A 23,164-nucleotide genomic window follows, 5' to 3' on the forward strand; every position below is an offset into this window, starting at 1 on the left:
TAAATCTCGCCTGGATTGAATGGTGGCGAGAGAGAGCAAAAGGACCTCTCCCACCTGACGCTCGCTGGATGATTCGCAGCCGAGGACAGATGTACATGCGACGCTGGCGGCATGACGACGTGAGAGAGCCTCCATCGCAAAACGTGCGCTCAAAAGGCGGAGGAGAGCAAGTATGTCTTCCACATTTGGTCATTTCACAAAATACATCAATACCAAATCCGAGACTCTTGACACTTAAAAGTTCTGGTATCGATCGCTGGATTAGGCCCAAAACCTCCCATGTCAACATTTGGTCCATTTCGTGGCGTTTTTTTAATTTTTAGGGTCTCCTGAAAGGTGATTTGGGAGGTACGCGATGGGTTATGTCATCATCTGCATGTTGTGCGGATGCTTCCCCCCCTCACCCCCACACGTGAGGTCATGAAGGGTTTCGCTAATTAATCCGGAGATCATTTTGTTTGTTCCATTGCGAGAGGGATGGTGGCGAGCGCTCGGCTATGAGTAAAGAGTCCAGCGTAACGCCGGCGGAGGGAGACTAATTGGATCTCCGCTTCCGACGGCTTCAAAAGCTGCGACTCTCTCTCTCGAGAGAGAGAGTTCCATCACATTAATTTGACATCGCACTCGCAGGTTAGAGCTTTCGCACCAATGACGTCTAGGAACCAGATCGGCGCAAACCAAGGCTTTCGGTAATTCGGGTGTGAAGCTAAAAGCCTGTTCGTTATTTCGTTTCCTTTGGTTGAAAGCAAAGCAAATGGAAAAAAGCGTCACGTTGAGAATTGCTCAGAATGGACAATTTTTTTTTTGAAAAAAAAATTAGCGTGACCTTTCCAATTGTACTTGCCACCGGTGTCAAACTCAAAGCGTGAGGGCCAAATCTGGCCCGCCACATCATTCCGTCTGGCCTGCGTGAGCCAATCAAACGCGTCAACTGCCACGGTGCTTTTCCTAAAATTCTCACCTGCGATAAATAGCGATAAATGTTGTAAGCGAAACCCCCCGCTTGATTTTCTCTCCCTCCCCAGCACCATATGTGACGTGCACAGGAAAGAAGAGGGCGGCGTATCGGATCGGTAGCGGAGGAAAAGGGCAAAGCAGTGAGATGGAGGAGAGGATCTTCCATTATAGATTTGACCCCAGGGTCACACGCGCCGGCGCCAAAGCACACGCGCTGAAGGGAGCTTGTCTATTAGCTTGCTCTCCATCACTCCGCCCTGCCTGACTGTCCCCCCGCTGATTAATGCGCTCCACCTAACAGTCGATCGGTCGCCGCGTCTGCACGGCCGCTATATTGCAACTTGATGTGCACGTTGCTGATTATGCCCGACGGAACTCCGAAAGCAACCGGGGACGAACGGAAATATGTCTCCGACGTTGATGCTCGAGGCATCAAGACAATCAGGCGCTTCTTCGGAGTGAGTGACATCACGTAATATCACATCTAGTGAGGTGATGTTTTAAACTCGCGTTGGGGAGGGGGGGGGGAATGTTTACCGCACCAACCAATCAAAGCAAAACAAAACCGTCTCAAGGTGTTAGGATAGCAGATGAAGCTAACGTCTTGAAACGGCGGCCATGCGCGTCACGTGTACGCTCAAAGGGGGCTAATTCATGATTATATTGTAACAATGTTGCGTTTGCTCAGCAATTTTGGGGTCCAGCCTCCGAGGCGACGCCTCCCTTGATTTCCCTTCGCGGCTTCTTCCTTTTCTTGTCGGCGTGTCGGCGTGAGCCCCCCCCCCGCTGCTTCTCAGTCCGGCCACGTGCGTCCGGTCCGCAGCAGCCGGCTGTTCGATGAGAACATTCAGCTAAACGTCTGATCGATGGAGGCTGGCAGCGCTCTCTGCCGCTGCCACCGGAATACTGAGGAGGAGGAGGGGGGGTGGGGGGCAAGGCGAGGAGCCTGTTAACATTGTCTCGCGTTAATGGCGGCCAGACTGAAAATCAGGAACTCCCGCCGTGCGTTTGATCTGCGATGCCTCTTGATGGATGCTCTTGTTTGATGTTGTATTTGATGCGGTTTTTCATTGTTTGCATATTTTCAAATGGGGGGGGACATGACGGTTCCGTTCCTCGCGATGGCGCGACGCCATTGTTTTTTTTTTTCTTCTCTTATTCATGAGAGGTCTTTGATCCCCTTGTTTGCCCCGCGGCGTCAATTTGCTTCTGTCTCATGAATTATTTTCATAGCGTAGCTAAGCGGCAGAAAACAAAAAAAAAAAACGGCCATTTAAAAGAGGCGCGAAAGGCCACGTGAGATGACATCATGGAATATGCGTAAAGTCACAGCGCTTGTGTTCACAATCGTGAGTTGAAACCTTTTTTTCCAGTCAATCGTGTTCACGCTGAAATTTTCGGGTTTTTGTAAACGGGGATTTTCCTCTGTAACAATGTGCTCATCCAGCTCATGTAAGCCAATTTTTTTTTTTTTTTTACCCAGAAACCTCTGTAGCTTTGAGCTTCTGAAATCTAAGAGCGAGGCCGGCGGCTCCCCTCCCCGCCTTCGCAGTGCGTCAACACAGCCCCCAGTGGGCATTTGCGAGGGTCATCAGCGCTCGACCAAATAAAACAACGGCCAGATCCACCGGCGCGCTTCATAAAAGAGGCGCACCAATTCGCTGCCGTCGTCTGTTTCATGTTGGGTAGGGCAGGACCCGGTCTTTCCCCTTACAAAACGATGCCGCCGCAGAAGCTCGCTCGAATCCAACACAAAGCGCAGACACGCACACGGCGCACCTGTTTAATTTCCCCTCAGACATTAATATCCGTTCCGAGATGAAAAACGTGCATGACGTGGATTGAACTGAAGCGTTCTCTGTCATGGCAACGCCGGCATATCTGAGTCGATCTTCATCTTTATTTTTAATACGCGCGCGCACGCATACACAAAACAGTATATAGAGTAGAGAGGAATTGACGCTAAAATGAAATCGAATGGAACGATTGCTTTTTTTTTTTCTACACATTGTATTCCCCCAAGCTTTCAGCTATTTTTCTTTCTGAAATGCTTTGGATTTCTTTATTGATCCAGGTAAGACAGTCCAGGACCGTTTCTCATTTGGAACGCTGACCGGGCAGCAGACGCCAGAGTCAAACAAAGCAAAATGTTGACGCGCATTGTGGTTTACAAGTCCTCGGGGCCGTCTTTCTTCCGTCTGACGATGAAAATCCTTTGTGCCAAAAGGCATTGTCTCCCCCGGATAAAAAAATTCTGCAACACGGGCAACGTTAGATAAAAGGGCGAGGCGCAAACATGCCGACATGGTCTCGATCTTATGGCCCGAACATCATCCGACACGCTGCTTTCGCAATGTTTATTGGTCGAAGGCGGCCATTTTACATGACAAAAAGCTCATGGCGCGCCACCAAACCTAAAATGGGGGAGTTTTTTGTTGAATTGTGGTCGTCTGGATCCAAACTACAAACTACGGCCCGCCGTCCATTTTCCCAGCGGCTCACCATGGCGAAGTCATGCGACCTTATTGAAGCCACCAGAGTGCCTTTTACCATCTCTGCGTCGAGATTGGAGAGGTCAACGTCCTCTTCCAGTTTCCACACACAACAAGACGGACACACACGCACACACACGCACACGCGTCGCCGCAAGTGGTTATCCTCGCGGTGAAAGGCCAAACTATGTGTGACAGGAGCGACGATTTGCCGAGGTGTTTGTGGCATCGCGCATCCCTTTGTGCGAGTTGATGGATTTGCTGCCCCGGGGCGTTCTCGCGCGTTTCAAACCGTTGGTGCCAAATGTCAAGGTACCTGTTTTGTGAGGACAGGTGAAAAGTCTTGTTTTATGCGCTTTGTTGCGGTGTTAAATTTGACGCGTATGAACCACAGTCGACATTAAAAAAAAAGACATTTTAAAAATATTTACGATTTGAGGGTGTTTGGGAAATTTCTTTTTTTTTTAATGTTGTACTGTCAACGTGGGAACAAAATCACGTTGCAAAAATTTGGGGATTTTTCGTCACGTGACGTGCGGTCCCATGCGCATGGCTGAAAAGTGTTTTCAATTCCCGCTGTGACCAGAGAGGGCAGGAGAGTTCAGCTAATCTCTTTTTTTTTACCTTCTCGGCTCGGGCTTCCAGCTGCTTCGCTCCCGCCGGGTTGCCTCTCTGCTTCAACTCCAGGCTTTACCTCCACCCACGGTGGATCAATGGCTGCGTGTTGGTTCTAGGTCTCTCTATACCCCGCCTCCGCCCCCCCCCCCCCTCAACGCCCTCCTCTTTTGCAATCAGAGAGAGAGAGCGAGAGAGAGAGCGGGTGTCGGACACCCTCCCTCCACTTGACGCGTTCTCCATCCGTCCTACCCGGCAGACGGAGCAGACCTCCGGGTAGGCACCGTGGATTTGCACCCCTTTTTTCCACCGCGACTCAAGTGGGGAGCCCGCCGCCTCGCGCAGGAAGGAGGAGGCATGGAGACTCGGCCGTCATAGTTTGCCGGAACTTATCGCTTTCTTACCATCGAGAGGAAATTCGCGAGCTGCACATCTGCTCCGGGATTGCTTATTTGGATTTCGGGGAGCCCAGCCCGACCGGTTGTGGGTTCGTTTCGGAGGAGACGAGGGGTTCTTTTCGTCCTCTCTTTCGCTCTGGCCACCCCCCACCCGCCCAACTCAACGTCCCGTGCTTCCCCTTTGGCACGTTTCTATGTTTGAGTGGCAATTAGATCCCGCGGAGGATTTTGGAGATTGCGGAATTTGAGGTTGGGGTGTCCCTGCTGTTCACCGGGGCTCAGACGGACTGGCTCAGGACACCATGGAAGTGCTTTTGTTTGGATGTTACGGAGATGTTTGCGAGATGCTGAGGAAGACCAGGGGACTCAACCTGCTGTTGCTCTGCTGTCTATTAGCCGCTCACAACTCTGCACACGGTGAGTGGCGCTGGCGCTGGTGTTGGGAGAGGGAGGGGGGGTTTGTGGGGGCACGGGGGCTGGGTGCGGAAGAAATAAAGATATGCACGAGACAGTGAATGCTCCAAAGCAAACGATTCTCGGCACTGGCAATGTTCCGATGATGAGTGGAGCCGGCACCCGCTTTTTGGGTTCACTCTTTTAGTCCGGCCCGGATTCCGAATGAAGTGTTTCGCATTCGAGTGGACCTTTACGGATCGTGACCATGAGCCAGGCTTTGATTGGATTCTGCAGAAGGTGCAGCGTCATCCAATTTGAGACTATTTTTAGCCCCTTCATTGGGTTCTAACCACATTCAAGTGCATGTGACCAGAGTTTTAGTCAGGATTCGTGTTTTGACTCCCTTAGCCTACTCACAGTTTTCGCCAGAATTATTTTGTTTTGAAAGAATCTTGACGATTCTTTAAAATTGTCCAGGCCAAATGTGTGAACGAAGCGTCTGTTTTCAGCAGGTCTTTGCAGATCTCCTTCTTCCCTGCGATTCACCCCCCCCAGCTGCCATGACACCCCCTGCCCCAAACGGGCTTCGAGTGCCGAGTTTTGTTGAGAACGGGCTCGGTTTTGGATTTGAATGAGAATGATGCAAGTTCTGAGTTTTTAAATCACGAATGGCACTAAAATCCGAGCTACCTGTGCTAGATTCTACCTTTTGGAAAGTCATTTTAAACTAAAAAGGAAAAAAAAAATCTGTCGTTGGAAGCAAAAGTTCCTCCTTTCTCGCCACCGACGCCATCAAGCTGGTGAGGGGTCTCCAACCCGAGGCCCTTCTTGTCTACTCGGTCCACGTTGCTGTTGTCAATGTCGTGCCATCCGTTTTCTAGGGCTGAATATGAATACCCCGAGTACGCCGACTGCCTTTCGCCGGCATAACGCATCACAGGATTTATTAGTCTTAAAGAATGACATTAACATGTAAATGGATTTGTCATCTCATCTCCATTCGTGTTGATTCTGCAGACTAAACTCATCAATCATTCCACGCTTGTTCTTATTCACATCGGGTAGTCGACAAATGGATGAGAGTGTCGCGTTGAGAGTCTTCTGCTGTCAATTAATTATGCGCAAGCACTTTAAATAAGTTAATTGGTGGTTGGAGGGTGTACACACACACACACACACACGCAGAGCTTATCGCTGCACTTGTGTGCGTGTGTGTGTGTGTGTGTACCTGGCGGTGATGTTCCTTCTGCGGCTCGACGGTGAAATCCTCTGCTGCATATTCTAGTCTGACCGCACCGACGCGTATGAGCTGGACATCGGTACACGCCGATTCTCCCTCATTCACAATATGTCCTTACACGCGCCGCCGCGCACCAGAGACGTGTTGAAATGCAGTCGGGGTGGGGTGGGGGGGGGCAGGATTTATAGGCTGCAGCAGACGTCATCGCGTCACAACGCTTTGTTTATGTTGCTATCCTGTCAATGCATCCTCTCTCGCAAATTATCCGAGTGCATTCGGTCGTCTGAAACCGGGGCGGGGGGGGGGGGGGGGGGGGATGATCATGGCAAACCAGCCAGCGGCGTTCACTTGGCACCTTTCTGCTTTCAAAATACTCAAATGCCGCCCGGCGATACGGACTGAGATCGGTGGGGTGAACCGGGAGCGTCGCCCATCCTCCGGTTGCGCGATACGGAGCAATGGGCGCGCCTTCCGGCATTCGGGGACCTGTCCAGGTTTCAGTTTTTGGATCCGTTGTGAACCCGGATTTGAGTGGCTCTGTCGACTTTTTGGAGACGATTTATCTTGTTTTGAGCTGCTGATTTCTGATCATCACTCCAATACGGAGGATGTTGCGCTGAGTTTGATTTTTAGGACCGGTGCTTGTTCAGGATGTGACTTTTTCTAGGTTGGCAGCTCTGCGCGGAGCAGTTTGCTACCGTAGCGGCGCGTCGAGCAGAAACCCAACAAATCTGATCATCTCCGATCACCATCCCTCCTTCTCCCAGTGAGCTGAGCCTTCCCGATTCTTCGTTAAACTTGACGAGGGCACTGCGTACTCTGCGGAGCAAAGAGCCTGCATGTACCATCAGCTCTTCCGGAGCATACAATAATGCTTCATCAAGGGTGATCGCCGGAGTCGGAAAACCACAAACGCCGCTGTGAAAACATCATCAAACTGCGACGCAGCCAAAGTGCAATCGGATCAGGACCGATCTTCAAGCGGAACGTCCCGCGCCTTCATCATGTCAACGATGAGCCGTCGGCTACGCGGCAGCCTTCGCAAACTTAAGAGATGCCAATGCCTCGCCCACCCTCCCAGCTTATCCGTCCATGCGCCGAGAGAAGCGGAGACACTTTGGAGTCTTTCCACACACACACACCGCGAGAGCTGCCGCCGAGCGGGCCGCTTTAACAAATGACGTGCGGGGGCCACCGAGGGCCCGGGAGGTTGATTGCTGGGCCAAATGAAAAAGAGCGGCGATGTAATCGGCACCAGACGAGAGGGAGAGAGATGAATCGTATGCTAAAGCCGAAATGACATGCTAGCTGATGCTCAGCTGAGTTTAATTCAGTCCTTCACTCTACTGGTGGACACAAAGTCATTTACCAGCGTACGATTTTAATTTGAGTGCGATTATGAGCGCCGCACAGCTTCGTCATTAGTCAGTGATCAACTAAATGCAAGAGAACAAAAAAAAAAGTAAAGTCAGACTAATTATATGCTTTGTTTGACATTGCTTTCATTTACAGTGAACGTGGTTCTTTGATTATCAACATGTATATCATTTATATCAATCTATATATTTATGGGGCGGCCCGGTAGTCCAGTGGTTAGCACGTGGGCTTCACAGTGCAGAGGTACCGGGTTCGATTCCAGCTCCGGCCTCCCTGTGTGGAGTTTGCATGTTCTCCCCGGGCCTGCGTGGGTTTTCTCCGGGTGCTCCGGTTTCCTCCCACATTCCAAAAACATGCGTGGCAGGCTAATTGAACACTCTAAAGTGCGATTGGCTGGCAACCGATTCAGGGTGCCCCCCGCCTACTGCCCGGAGACAGCTGGGATAGGCTCCAGCACCTCCCGCGACCCTAGTTAGGATCAAGCGGTTAGGAAGATGAATGAATGAATGAATATATATTTATGGTAGTCCGCTCTGCTGTTCATCCCACAAATGCTTACAAACATTTTAAAATGAGGGGGGGGGGGGGAAATAAGAATTATTGCTACAACCAAGAGACAATCTCCCAAAAGGACTTTCCTTGTATTTGTATGCATCAGTTTGAGGCAATCGGTGAAAGGAGACTTTTCCCACGAATTGCATTTCACGACTTATTATGAATCCGTGTTAGTTTATTTACTCGGTGAAACATCAGGACCAACGTGTGCTCCTCACCACACGTTCCATTTTCCGCCAGCCAAAAGCTGCTCCCTTCCCAATTCCGCCTGAGACACGGAGTGCTATCAAGTCCATGGAAATTGGAACACGTCTTCTGTTCCCGCACTCCTTTTTTTTTTCTTCTTCTCCTTGCCAAGTTTTCAGAACAAAATAAAGTAGAAGAAAAATGTCGCAGAAGAGCCAAAGGGAGAGACGACACACAGGCGCCGAGTTAAATTCTTTGATTCTGGCTGAAATGAGGTCTCCTGACAAACGATGCAGCAGAGATCACCTCGCGGGGGGGTGGGATGGGGGGGTGCCATTCAGGTACGGAGGTGCGCTGGCGGGGGTGACACGCCGATGACAATTGTTTCAACTTTGGGGAGCAATGTCGTCGATTTTAAAATAGTCCCAACTTTTGCGGCGTTCAACTCATCTGAGAAGCGTTTTCAACTTTATGACATTTTGACTCTCCCCTCCGCAGAAAGCCAGCAGGTAGAAGGAGTGTTTGCTCCTCTCATCTTTGCTTTTACATCCGAGCGTATTTTCACGAGCGTAAGGCGCACTTCAATTTTCGCCCAAATGTGGACGGGGGCGCCCAATAATTGGGATGGCCTTGCGTTTGCGCCCAGTTCCAAATGTATAGACTGGATATCTTCAAATGAACTTCATCTAGTCTCTTTATTATTCTTTTGGGTCAATGAATGGGAGGGGGGGGTGTAATTTACATCCAAAACGAATTTTGCGTAGCATTACCGTTTCATTTGCGCTTTGCGCTCTCAGCTGTCTATATTTAACATCAGCGACTCGGCTCCGACACTCATCCATTATTCATGGCGGAAAAGCTGCATTGCCTGCCGGAGAAGCGCCACAGCACACCTTTAATTCCTTCTCATTAGTAGCTCGACAGGCTTTTATAGGAATTATTCCCCCCTGGCTGAAGTGATTTTTGTTTTCTGCACCCAAACAAAGAAAACATGTATTTTGGGGTTTCGGCGGAGGGAGGGAGTAGGAAGTACAAATCTGGTGCTTGGCTGACATTTTTTTTGCTTTACAAGAACACGCAAATGAGGATGTTTTCCGTTTGCTGTTTCATGAGTGTCAACAAAACAATTGCTCACTTCATGCGCCCCAATTGTCTCCGGAAAAGTGTGTCGGGTCGAGTTAAGTGCAACCGTACAGCACTTGTATCTCAAGTCCAAGGAAAAATCGAGAAAAGAAAATGGCCATCCGGGCTTGATCACTCAAACAAAAGTGAGCCGATGACAGCGCGATCCATCTGCGAGGTCGCGGAATGACCCCCTAGGCCACCGTAGGTTGGCTGAAATCCAGAAAAGCGTCCAAGCCCCTTGAGACCTTTTGACTTCTTGTGCTGCGCTGCTACCCGATGAAATGAATCTCGACGACCGCAAGCGCTTTTGCCTCATAAATATTCATTTTGCAAGCGGTGGCGTCATGCTAGATAGCATGGGTTTCACCGTCCACCCCCCCACCCAAGACCGCCCCCCCCCTGACCCCCCCCACCCACCATGAGCGCCCAGCCCCGCAGTTTGGATTTATAGCCACTTATAAAGATTAGCGATGCGTCGCGCACGCAGCACGCGCGCAGGCTCCCCTCTTTCTTGGTGTTTCACGCACACATCATCTTACACACTTATCTCTTGTCGGATGAAAACCTTCCCCGCCGTGCAACCCGCGTTCGGATGATTTACTTTTGGGTGATCGAACGCATCCCCACAAAAAAAAAAAAAAAAATGAACTTGAGAGTAGTGATTAATCTCAATACACATGCGTGTGTTGTTTCTCTCACCCCCCCCCATTGTGAGGCCCCCACTGGGTTGACTTCCTTTTCGGCCATTCTTAATGGCGAACACATGTCGTCACCGGAGCCGCAAGCGACGCCGACATCTCCCGCGTTGCGAGGCCGTCGTGCTAACCGCGGTGCCCGTTGTTAACTCCTTCACTCCCAAAGACGTTTTTAAACGTCTTTTCAGACTTGGTCCAGAATTGACTGCTACTGAATGAGTTAAGGGCAGCCCGGTAGTCCAGTGGTTAGCACGTTGGCTTCACAGTGCAGAGGTACCGGGTTCGATTCCAGCTCTGGCCTCCCTGTGTGGAGTTTGCATGTTCTCCCCGGGCCTGCGTGGGTTTTCTCCGGGTGCTCCGGTTTCCTCCCACATTCCAAAAACATGCATGGCAGGCTAATTGAACACTCTAAAGTGCGATTGGCTGGCAACCGATTCAGGGTGCCCCCCGCCTACTGCCCGAAGACAGCTGGGATAGGCTCCAGCACCCCCGCGACCCTAGTGAGGATCAAGTGGCTCGGAAGATGAATGAATGAATGAATGAGTTAAAAAAAACAAAACAGTATTATCCTCTTAAAGTAAATTAGGTGCATTGTAAAATAACACAGAATTACCGCTAATCACCGCACGAATAGAAATCCGACCGACTAGCGACCTCACGGAAGAAAAAAAAAAGTGTTGTTGCCAACTTCTTGAACAAGAACAACAACCAAGCACGTTTGTAAAAAGGCAATTTTGGAAGCTGTAAACACCAGCAACTCCTCAGCTCCATCAAAATAAAAAAAAATTAAAAAGCGTCGCCAATCCGACAGCCTCCAGTCAATACAGTAAAGTCGGATTTTGCCTTGGCGTTTCTCTTCCGAGAGATCTTTTCAAATCGATCTGATCTCTGATTAAAATGGAATGACGGGCGAATTTTCATCTCTGTCGTGACATCACCGCGTCAATCAGCACGATCCCGTCACTCCTCATCACGATCCGGCGCACGTCACTGGCAGCGCGACCCCTCGGAGAACCGGTCACCGTGTTTAAAAAAGAGGAACATGCTCAGCGACCCGGAAAACTTTCATGTCTCCGTTTGTTTCACGGAAAGCAAACTTCAGAGAAATGTCACAACGGCTTAATCACGCGGCCGCAGCGGAGGGGATGCCGGCAGCCGCATCGGCATGTTTCCTGCGCGGAGCGTCGTCCGGTCATGATGTTAATTTGCCGCCTGGAGCGTCGACATCAAACGGCATCGGCGACGGGAGGGGGGAGGGGGGGGGGGGGGATGCCGCGGTTGCAGGATGACGCGGCGATTTTGGATTATTTCCGCTGACGGCGGCGTCGCTTGGATCGCCATGCGAGTCGTTTGGGGGTTGTCTTCTTTTTGTACAGACGGGATGCGAGGATGTAGATTGGCAGGGGAGGGCGGGGGGTGGAGGGTGAGGGGGGGGTCCAAACTTTTTCATACTGAAACACGCCGAAAATCGTTATCTGTTAGTCGGGATGCGGCGCGGGCAGAAGTGCGCCCCTCTCGGACCTGAACCGCAGATGCTGAGGATTAGCGAACATCACAGACGTATGATGATGGCTACCAAACATTTTAAACAACTCGGCAACGAACCTCGGACGTGCACAAAACTCCAGCGCGCTTCTTGCTCTTCTTCCGAGCAAGGCTGGAAGTTTTTGGGGGGGGTTTAATGAGTACTGCGAGCTCTTAGGGATGTCTGTGAGACTTGAGGCTGTTAGTCTCGTTCTTTTGATCCGAATCGAGTTTTGAAGGTTGTTTCTCGGCAGTTGCCAACGGCAACCGCCTTCCTCCCCATGGAAGCCGCCTTGTTGTTGTTGTTGCTTTGCTTTTAATTGGAGCTCCGATTGGCGACTCGGAGCGAACTTTCAGGTGGCCTCAACTGGGAATGTGCTTTTCACCCCCAAATTGGGATTCGCAGACGGGACGAGGCGCAGAAGTGGTTCGGGCAGCGTCGCTCAGGTGGTACACTCGTCTGCGCAAAACTTGAGTCGAAGTATCCTCGCAACGCGGCTTTGCGGGCGACGAGATTTTGTGCGGGCAAGCCATTGTCATTGACGAGGGAAGGAAACGTCTGAATTCCGACAAACGAAATGTTTTATCTTCTGTATAAGGAGCCTTGCGAAGTGAAATGTGATCAAATCTGAAGGATAAAATGACACAAGCCGCAGTTTGTGTCTGTGTGTGCGTTAAAAACGCTCGCCCTCATCTCCATGACACTCAACACCCATGATCCCATCTGGCCCACGCTCGCGCGCACGCGCTGACTTCATACAGTGCTGTTAGTCACACGCAGTCAGGGGGTCGTGGCAGATGTTGCGGGACAAGAAGAAAAAGCCGAGGAGGAGGTCAGCGCCAGCTTAGCAGATGGGGCTTCTCGCCACAAAAGAGGACCGCCGCCGCGCTGATTATTCCAGGGACTCAAACACGAGCTTTATTTTCACAAAAGTCATTTGGTAGGAGGGAAGAAGACTACTTAGTCCCCCCCCCCCCCCTCCCCCATGATCTCCATCACCTTCAATAGAATTTGAAATGCTTCCAAAGCTCCCCTTCAAATGACACCGCGCGCTCCAGTAATGAGCCGTGTCAATTCACAAATGCCAAACGGCTAACACGCGACACGCGCTGTCCACCCCCCCCTCAAAAAGACTCCCAACTACAATCGATGCTAGCATGGCCGCGTCTTCGCAGCGAATCAAGTTTTTCACGACGGGAGGGCTAATTGCGTTGTGTCATCGCTCTAAAATATTGTCCCGTTTCTATGTGCCGTCGTCTGTTTATTTACATCCAGCCACGTGCGGACAAAATTGTTTGACGGAAACCAAAAATTTCAGAAGGCTTTGAATCCCGACTATGGAGCTTTGCTCACTATTTGAACACAAAAGAGGAAACTCTCATTTTCAATGCGTCTTTTCCAAGATTACACACACACACACACACACACACACACACACGATATGCAAACGTGGGAGGTAACTGCACCAGAAACATCTGTTCGTTTTTTTTTTTTTATTTTATACACGCTGCCCCGCCTTCCGTAACACCGCTGCCTGTTGAGTGTGTGTGTGCGTGCACGCGCGCGCGTGCCAAGGATTAACTGCTGACTTCACTTTGTTTGCCCGTGCGCGCATGAGGGTGTGCGGATGGTGGGATTAGTGTGTGTGTGCGCGCGTGTATTACAATAGGGGGCGGGATGGCAGCTTTCTAAAACTGCTCATAAACCTCCGTAACATTTTAATCTCGTGTAAATCATAATTTAATTAGGCAATTTTCATATGAATAAGCGTGCGCACACGTGCGCGTAAGCCTCTGGCCAGCGTGTGTGTGTGCAGAATAAGTTTGTTAGTGCGTGAGATGCGTCCAGTGTGTGTGTGTGTTTTCATGTATTTTCAGGAATATGGGATGAAGCAGTGAATTGTACTTTAGGGATTGGAAATGGGAGTTGGGAGGGGGGGGGGGGGGTACTCGATTTAAAAAACCCGGCAGGATAGCAGACTCTCATCAGACTGCACAGTCTGACCCTTGATCCCTTTGGAGATTCTCTAACCATCTGCACTTGACATATGTTCCACGTTTGCCTTCACGATATCTGACAATCATGTACAGCAGACTACGGCGTGCTATATTTTCCAGCTATGGCTACTTTGTGTATTTTTTGATGCAAAAATCCGCATTTCTCCGCACACCAATGGTTGTACGGTGTTTGTTGAGGGTTGGTGGAACTCCAAGGAGAGCAGCAGGGGGTTGGGGGTTCGATCCTCACAAAGCCCAGCAGGTTACTCGGCGCAGTAAGTGTGCCAAGCCCTTAAATCCTCTGGAGGGTCTCGTGGCCATCTGCAACCTGCGCTTTGGAAAGGTTGGACGTTGACTGGCAGAAGAAATGAAACTTTGAACAAAGAATCCACACATTGCCTTTGTTGTGGACATTGAATTTGAATTTTTGCGGAGCGATTAAATTTTTTCTCGGGTTTGACCAACGGCTTTACAGCGGGTTGCATATAGCGAGTAGTAGCGCATTTAATGCGGGTGTAACGGGTTACAACACACGATTAATTTCACCAAAGCACTTCTATTATTGTTGTGTCCCCCCCCAAGAGCTACGGCAATTGGAAAAATAAAACTCGGCGTTACGGCGAATGGGTCACGCTGTGGTCGCAAACACTTTTGTTGGCTATGCAAATCAAGTTGATCAAATTCACAGTCGCTGCATTAAACAGGAGGAGGAGATTTGCTCCTGAAGGACACTTGAGAAGCCGGCGGGGGGGGGGTAATATTTGTGCACATGTTAATGCCGATTCCGTTGTCATTGCTGATGCTAATGTGCGACACGAAAGTCAGGACGTCTCTTGATGCACGCACACACACACGCACACGCACACATACAAACGGGTACACGACGGGCCAATAGAATTGAACATTTAAAAGCAACAGAAAAGAGGAGAGGCAACATCAAGAAAATCAAGGTCGTTTTGTGATTTATTCAATTTGTAGATTCCAAACGCTTTTGGGGATTATTGTTAATCTTTACTCCTGGACTGACTAGTCCATGAGTTGTCATCCCTCACGAACCGGTGGTTCACTTTTTGCAGGTTCAGTGGATTTTTTTTTAAAATAGTACTTCTAGCATGGATTATTCACTAGACCGCAGGATTTTTGATGTGATGAATTTTCCATCGGTGATGTCACTGCCGACTGCAATCAGCGCAAACCGGGGACGAAAGCATGTAAAATGGCAGAGACCGTCTCAAGTTTGGGATCATTTGACGCTTAATGAAAGTAGCTTAAGTGTAATGTCCCATTTCAAAGTACAGCTGTTAAATAAGTTCAATCATTGCATATGTATGGGCTGGGAAACATTGTTAGCTAATTGGATATAGCCTAGCGCTGCTAGTTAGAACGCATTGTAATCCATGGCGGTTGATTAGGAAAAAGCTGCAAGTGCACTTTCATTCGCTTTATTGAACAACGCTAACAAAATACGGTAAAGTACGCTACATCGGTAGCCGACCCGGCCGTGGGACACACCAAGTCAACTGTATGCGCTCGTAAACTCATTCTCCTTTTAAGGTGCGTACATATCAAAGGTCGTGGCTACAACGCTGTAGAACAGTCGGTGTCCAAACTATGGCCCGGGGTACTTTACGGCCCGCCATCCATTTGTCAGCGGCCCGCGATAAGACCAACAAATTAATGCCTGCCCATGACAACGTTAAGGAGTCTAATCTTACATATTTGCATCTTGCATATTTACTTTCACTGCTCTTCAAATGATTGTTTGTTTACTTCCTAACGGTTGGTAAATAAGTGCAACCTACTGTCAGTAGCGTCAAACTAACAAAACAAAATGAAAGATAAAGACCATTAGGGATTTCTTCAATCAATGTTCGGTCCGGCGTGTCCTGCATTTTCTTTGATCACAGTTGAGGCACCGTTTCATTAACTCAGATGCTTACTACCGCGACAGCCCCCCGTTGCACCGCGTGTGTTCCTGGATACATTTCAGCCGCTCAACAGTCGCATGGCCGCAGTTGCGTTCTGGCTGCTGGTTTCGCTTCTTATTTGGCACGCCGAGTGAAAGTGGCAGAGGGAAGGAACCAAAATAAAGCAGTTCAATGGAAAGTACCAGTCGACCGTGATCAGCGTTGATATTAAACACACACACATACACACACACACACAGACCGGTTTATGTGTTTTGTGGGGACCACTTTTCGTTGATATTTTACACACACACACACATACATTAAAAAGACCGTCAAGTTTTGATCTATTTCACTCGCCCCCTCTCACCAGATTATCAATCTTCATTCATCGTTACAATGGATGTGTTGGAACGAGAGCGGACCCGTGCATGCCTGTTTTTTTATGACCTCAAACCACAATTTGTCAACTCTACTCTGATTGGATCAAGCTATGGCTACACAAATAAACTCTTGATCTGTAATCACAGCCATGCCTCTTGGCTGCTTGCACTTAATTATGCGTGTTTATGCAAATGCGGGGAGTTGTTGATGAGATGGTAACAGATATCGCAGATTGACTCTAATGGGTTCAGCGAGACAGAGAATGAAAGGGCTCAGAGGTGAAGGAACCCCTAGCAACAGGCCCACCCATGAAACACTTCTTCTCGAGGCCCAAAGAGACTCGTGGGGGATTTTTTAATGTAGCCTAGCAAACGCGTCATCGCGGTTATGTCCTTTAAACTGACGAGGAACTAACAGAGCAGGTAGTCAGTTGTCTCTGACGCAAAACAAACAGAACCATCAATTCAATGTTTTACGACATTCACGATATCACAGTATTTTATGTGTTAGGAGTGCGAGGCAAAAAAAAAAGGAGAATGCGGGCAGATTGACGGAGGAATTAGACTGCGTCTGCACACACAGAAGACGGCCTGATTGCAATCGATAATCTATCAACTGCCGCCTGACAAGACGCATTGATCTCGGGGAAAGCGAGTGCCACGTAAATACACAAAGATGAGTGAGCACGGCGCACGAGGAATGCGCACACCTTTTAGATTTCACTGGATATTGCTTCAACGTGATAAGTCAAGTCCGTCGACCTTTTCACCGTGACGTCACGCGTCCTTCCGAGACACGGGGAGACGGCGCTTCCTCCGATAGCATCGCTATTATTGGACCACGGCGGTGCAAAAAGACGATTGTCGACTTTCTTTCTACACCTGCGGCTGAAATGTTTGAAGTGTCAGTCATAAAGATGTGAAGTGAAGTCAATTGCCGCCAACGTCCGCCATCATTTTGACACTTACAAGATGATCATTAACGGACCGACTGGCTGATTAATTCACTTTTCTGTTGCTTGGGTTAATGGCGTGTGTGACGTTTGATGGTAGTGGAGGTGCTCGGGTGTCAAAAAGAATTATTTTGAATTTTATTACTTGAGTGCTCAGTGCAAAGGCGCTCAGGTCACTCTTATACGAAACGACGTAGTCGACCACAACATTCAACAGTTGGATAGAATTTCATTTCTAGCTCGTTTCGAACACGTTTATTTGAGGCCTCTCGTGTACAAAGTTTCGTATACGCATCCGCTTTACTGTGGCACGTGCACATATGCCTTGATGTGTCAAGGTTGGACCGGAGCTGTTGTCTCATCTCGGGAGGCTCCGTTCTGTTGGCACCGTTTTGCGCGGATCTGACGGAATTACGCAAAGCGCCGCAGCTTCTGCCAAGCAACCGGAGCCCAAAGTGTTTGTTCTGTGTAAGCGAGAAATGTTGACTGAGACGACCGGAGGGAAGAACGAAACCGAGCGCACAAAAATGCGGCCGACTTTAAGGCCCGCGTAGTTTCATCATGCCCTTTTGAAAGTACTTCACGCGCCATCGTCTTCTTAGCTTCTCCGTTGAGCACAACGCAAGCTAAGTTTTTTTTTTTTTTTTAATATTTGTCAAAGAAGCGCACGTGGGGATATTTCACAGTTGGGACCACCAAACCGTTAATGTGCTTTAATTACATCGAGTCGCTTCCATCTGGAGTCACTCCAGCTTGTCCTGTGGAGTTTCCGTCCTGTTCCAAGATGCCTGGACGGCCCCTCCATATGTTGACAGGATGCTTTGAGCTGGCTTGTTAGCCAAAAAAAAAAAAAAAAACCCAACAACAACTCAAGGTCAGGCAACAGCTCGTTAGAGACCTGAACAGAAAGACGGATCTTTAATGAGGGCGACCATGTTAACGAGACCTGCGAGAGCTCCTTAAACTCTGTTCAGTTGTGGTCGGAGCAACCGAGATGGAACATTCTCCTTCAGGATGATGTATGAAAGCCAGCGATGAGAGTCGTGGGGCTAGGAGGGGAAGTTATTGTTTTGGTGGAACAAGCACACAAAAAATGCACGGGGTGGTGCGGAACTCATTCAACAACAACAACAACAAAAATATCACTCAAGTTTCTCATGTGGGTTTCGCACGTCTATTTGGCAATGCAGAGTTGAACCAAGCAAGTTTGAGTCGGTGTGTGTTTCTCAAGACAAATCGCGTTGATTTGTGGCATCCTATATCACTCTGTTTAATTAAATACACACACACACACACATCACGCAAATAGAAGGCCACTCTGGAGGCCGACCTTTCCATCCCACTCCAAGTAATGCTCTCTTCTCATCACTTTGGCTGCTCTCTCATTGGATTGACGAGTGATCGCTTTTTGGGAAATTTGCACTCAAATCGGCGTGTCCAGTCATGAAATAGGGCTGCTGAGCTCTTTTCAACCGTTTCCACCGTTACTTCTCATTTGCTCCTCTTCTACTTCCCCTTTCACCTCTCTTTGCGCCATTTTTTTTTCTTTTGCTAACAAGAGACCAAAATCTAGTACTTGTATTCGACTATCCCCCTCCCAGCTTTGCTGTGAAATGAAAGATTACAGGCAGACGAGTCATTATTTTCGGTGATGGCGGCCATATATCACTGAATATTGCACCAGAGAGAGAGGGAGAGATGAGGGTGGGTGGGTCAAGACTAAACTGGAATGAAGAGACTCTCGTATTTTCCTTTTTCAACATCTTTTTTTCTCCCGCATTCTGTCTCTGCGAGACTCTCGTCTCTTCCTTTGAACCAGTCTGTGTGAAATGAATGGTGGCTACCAAGGTTGCTATCAGACTTATTGTGTGTTTGTGGCAAGAGAACACAGAACAAAAGAAAACGCAAAGTATTATCAAGTTTGCTACGGCTAATTTTAGCTAGCATAAGTGGTCTGTAAGTGTGTCTTGACATAAAAAGTTAAGTGATTGGATAATGACGGCAATTTCACAGCTGGAAGACGTAAATTGCTCAAGTTGAGGCCATGCTAGCTAGCAACTAGCGGTGCTGTGAGTTTCATGACATGTCGTTTTCTGTACGTGAAACGGAATATAGTTACACGACGCCGTTTTCATGTGTTGCGTCACTCTCCAAGCCCGAACAAAAGAAAGCTCAAGTGCAAACGTTTGTGCTTTAGCCAGTAACATTAGCGAAGCAACGGAATATAAAACTAATCGAACTCGTTTACGTTCAATTACTTCCAGGTGTTCCTACGCCAAATATGCTAGTGATGACAAAATAAACAAAACATCGATTAAATACATATATATTTTCAATACATTCACAATACGGTACCGTTGGCGTATTATCAAGTTTGCTACGGCTAATTTTAGCTAGTATAAGTGGTCTGTAAGTGTGTCTTGACATAAAAGGTTAAGTGATTGGATAATGAGAGCAATTTCACAGCTGGAAGACGTAAATTGTTCAAGATGAGGCCATGCTAGCTAGCAACTAGCGGTGCTGTGAGTTTCATGACTCCCATTTTTTACCTGGTGTACTGTAGTTTCATGACATGTTGTTTTCTGTACGTGAAACGAAATATAGTTACACGACGCCGTTTCATGTGTCCATCCATCCATCCATCCATCCATTTTGTAATTTGAAAAAAATATATCAAGAGTAGGTTTCTGTTTTTCAGTTCGAACATGACTATTCTCATGCTAGCTTTACATTATTTTCCCAGTGACCGTGTCTCAAGCTTTTCAACCCATTTTATGGATGTATTCAAGTTAGCTAGCTAGCATCCATCCATCCATTTTGTAATTTGAAAAAAAATATATCAAGAGTAGGTTTCTGTTTTTCAGTTCGAACATGACTATTCTCATGCTAGCTTTACATTATTTTCCCAGTGACCGTGTCTCAAGCTTTTCAACCCATTTTATGGATGTATTCAAGTTAGCTAGCTAGCATCCATCCATCCATTTTCTAATCCGCTTCTCCTCAAGAGGGTCACGGGTGTGCTGGAGCCTATCCCAGCTGTCTTCGGGCAGTAGGCGGCAACCTTTTATTTCTTTTCAATTTTAGTGTATCATTTATCACGTTTAGGGGGCGCCGGGAGCCGGACATAATCTATCCCAGTTGAGTACAAAGAATGGCAGTTTACATCCACGGACGGGTTGCTAGTAAAAACCAAAGGTCAAGTACAGGGAAAGCCAACTAGTCACACTCACACTGGCTGCATAGATGCCAGGCGAATGAACCACTACATGATTAGCGACACGTAACAAAACAAAAGGTTTGTCAACCTGTTGATTTTTTTTTGTTTGGTTCCCGGGACCTGTTTTTTTAATTTGGAGCGTCATCTTTGAACTATGCATGAAAAATATGACACAGACTTCCCTCCTGAGAAAGAGAATAAAAGGCGGAGGAACTAAAATCCCCGTTGTCTGGAGAGCAGTCGTTTTTTTTTTTTCACTCAACAAAGTTCAAAAGCTGCCACTGAAGCGCCGTTCCGGGTGAGTCATGTCATTGTACGTACAAAGAATCTTCAAGACATTGGAAAATAACGAGATGCTTGGCGTTCCTGTCGCGAGTAGATCATTTTGACTCGGTCGTTTTATAAGTAACTCCCACGCTGAAAAAGTGGAGCACCCCTGCATTAAAGTATTAAAAAAAATACTTTGAACAAGTATATAACATTGTTATTACAATACATAGCGTATGCCGGTCAGTATCAATACCTCATAATAGGTGACAGTTTTGCTTGTGTGTGTGAGAAGTGCTGACTCATTGACCGCGAGTTGAGCGCTGACAGGTTGGCGGTGTAACCGGTCCCATCTGTTCAGCCCCTGGGCCCTGACGCCACGCGGGTCACCTCTGTTTTACTCTCACTAATTGGCTTAATGAGCCCACGTCTTGGTGGGCTGACAAACAAGCGCGGCTTCACTTTGCAGGAGCAGAAAACACAGATTTTCTGTCAGCTTCTGACCTAAATACAATGCAAATACACATTCTAGCTCTCACACACACACGCGTGCATGCCGCTCATTTCCATGTCTGGCTCACATTAAGACACGGAACAAATCCAGTCAAGCACTGGCACACGTATGTGGACGATGCAGGATTGAAATGTCAAATTGCGTCAATTTGACGGTCATCATCGGTGTCGTCCCAAAGATTTGAGTCAACTGATACGTTTGATTTTAATGACTTATCAGGTAAAAAAAAAATGCATCATGCTGTTGACTGTTGTTACCATCATCGTCATCATCATCATCATCATCACAGTGGCCCCTTGAGGGCGTGAGCATCCCGGGGACTTTTTTTTTGCAGATGTCTAATTGTTGTCTTGCACCACCAAAAAAAAACACCCAAATACAGCCGAGCGGTCGGTAAAAAGAGAGCTTGAGTACAGCTTGAAGCCTTTTCTTGCACAGATCAAACCCAAGAGATTCATATCCAGATTATGCCGTTGTGTATACCGCTGCATATTTGTGTGTGTGTGTGTGTGTGCGTGTGCAGAGCTCTCGCATTGCTTTCGGCTTTTTCTCTGGCTACGCTCTAATCCCTTTGCAGAGCCATGACCACTGATGGTGTTTGACCCTTGAATAAATGCTGCAGGGTGTGTGTGTGTGAGTGTATGAATGTGCATAGTTGCAACCGCGTGGGGCAATATTCATTTTCCCGCTCAAGGTGAAGTGCAGTTTGACAAGTTGACTTCCAACGAACCCCGAAAGCTCACGTAGAACATCCAGGATTTCACTGTCATTCTAGTTAGTTCTCATTTTAAAATAAAAATGGAGTTAGTCATTTCGGCATTTTCGGACACGCCCCCTTTCTGCCCAGCTTTCAAACTCATTTTTATTATTTTAAGAGTCCAATGCAAAAACGAAGCAAGATGCGGAACTGGGCCAAAGAAGACGTGGAGGGGAGCCAAGGGAGAGGACAACAATAACAACAAGAGAAGCAGCAGCAGGAGCCAGCAAGATAGCCCCCTCCTCTGAACGTGCACGGAGAAACGGGAGGTGTATTGTCTAAGCCCTGCATAATGACCTCCAACAGGCCACCGAAAGCCCGACGCCGCGCGGCCCGATGTCCATTTGCCAGAGACCACCGGACGCTAGCTGAGTCGCCATTGGCGCCGTGCTGCGCCCTTCATGGATGCGAACAGATTTACACTGAGCGGATGTGAAAGATGCCATTGAGTCTGGCGACGCCGCGGAAAAAGTTCCGCGGTGGGTCATCGGTAGCCTGCGGAGAACTTTGGAGTGCTGGACAGCCATCTATGTGCCGCTCGGAGCTTCCGTGGGTGCCGTGAGGTACCGGATGAGATCCCGAGGACCCATTGAAGGACCATCGTGATGCAGTGGGTCCCGGTGTTCCTTCTGATGCATGATGCGGCTCGGGCCTCGTGGGGTGTGGAGGGGTCCTGGAGTGTGGAGGGCACTTTTGACACTTTGGTTTCCATCAATCGTAAATGATGATGCTCGATTCGCAACGCAATGACCAAAGATTTCCCATCGGAATCGGTCAGTCATTGACATCTGGGATGTGTTGTTTCAGTGTATCCTCCTGCACAGTCTTTTTTTTTTTTAGGGGGGGGGGTCAGCGGGCACCTTGAGCAAAAGACGAGTGAGGTTAAGAACCGTTAGCAATCTGCACGGCAGAGGAAAGATGGAGAGCAGAATGAGGAGAGGAAAGCGAGAGGGAGGCGATCTCATCATTCCCAACGGCTGCACCCCTCCTCCATTTTGCCATGCTTCAGCGATTGTGATTGACGGCGTCCAACCCCCCCCCCCCACCCCCCCGAACAGATACAAATGCACTTACCGCTGGTGAAATTTACACTACATAAGAACCACGAAAGCCTCTTGGTACTTGTTGTGGGTTTTTGTTCTTGATTTGTGGGTTTTTGTTGGTGTCGTGTTTGCGTGCGGAAAGTTGAGTGATTCATTTTCTATCCGCTTTGTCTTTATTAGAGTTGCGCATAAACGAGTGAGCCAACACGCACGTTTTTGAAAAGGGGCTCGCGCACGGCCTCGGCACGACGTCGTTATGAACCGTTCGGGAAGCGGAGGCAAAGTCTTAACTGCCATCAGATAAAAACGCAGTTTTCAGGGCGAGGGCCTCAGCGTTCAACCGGGGTCAACGTGCCATTGACCTCTGATCTTTAATTGCACCCCTTTCATTTCCTTTCCTTCTTTTTACACACGCTGACTCTGTTTTGTCTGGTGAGGACCCACTGCTGAATGACACGATTCCCTGTTTGTTTCCTGCCTTAATAAAAAACACACATACACACTCTCTAGGTCTCCTTTGTGTGTGTGTGTGTGTGTGTGTGTGTATGTGCAGAGGAGGTTGGTT

General features: G+C 48.5%; 1 protein-coding gene across 9 annotated transcripts in view; it reads left to right on the forward strand.

Annotated features, from left to right (window-relative positions):
* dcc (DCC netrin 1 receptor) overlaps positions 1–23,164 on the forward strand; it is an 88,166-nt gene that overhangs the window by 3,570 nt on the left and 61,432 nt on the right. The window contains exon 1 of one of the 9 annotated variants that reach the window (XM_052051308.1): positions 4,237–4,879. The exons of 7 other annotated variants lie outside the window; for them this stretch is intronic. In XM_052051308.1, coding sequence (XP_051907268.1) covers positions 4,765–4,879 — 115 coding nt within the window. In that variant the 5' untranslated portion in view covers positions 4,237–4,764. Of the gene's footprint in view, positions 1–4,236; positions 4,880–23,164 lie in introns of those variants that run through there. One more of the 9 variants, XM_052051314.1, reaches the window with a different exon arrangement.

This window comes from Hippocampus zosterae, chromosome 18 (genome assembly GCF_025434085.1).
Source record: "Hippocampus zosterae strain Florida chromosome 18, ASM2543408v3, whole genome shotgun sequence".
In the NCBI taxonomy this organism is placed as follows: domain Eukaryota; kingdom Metazoa; phylum Chordata; class Actinopteri; order Syngnathiformes; family Syngnathidae; genus Hippocampus; species Hippocampus zosterae.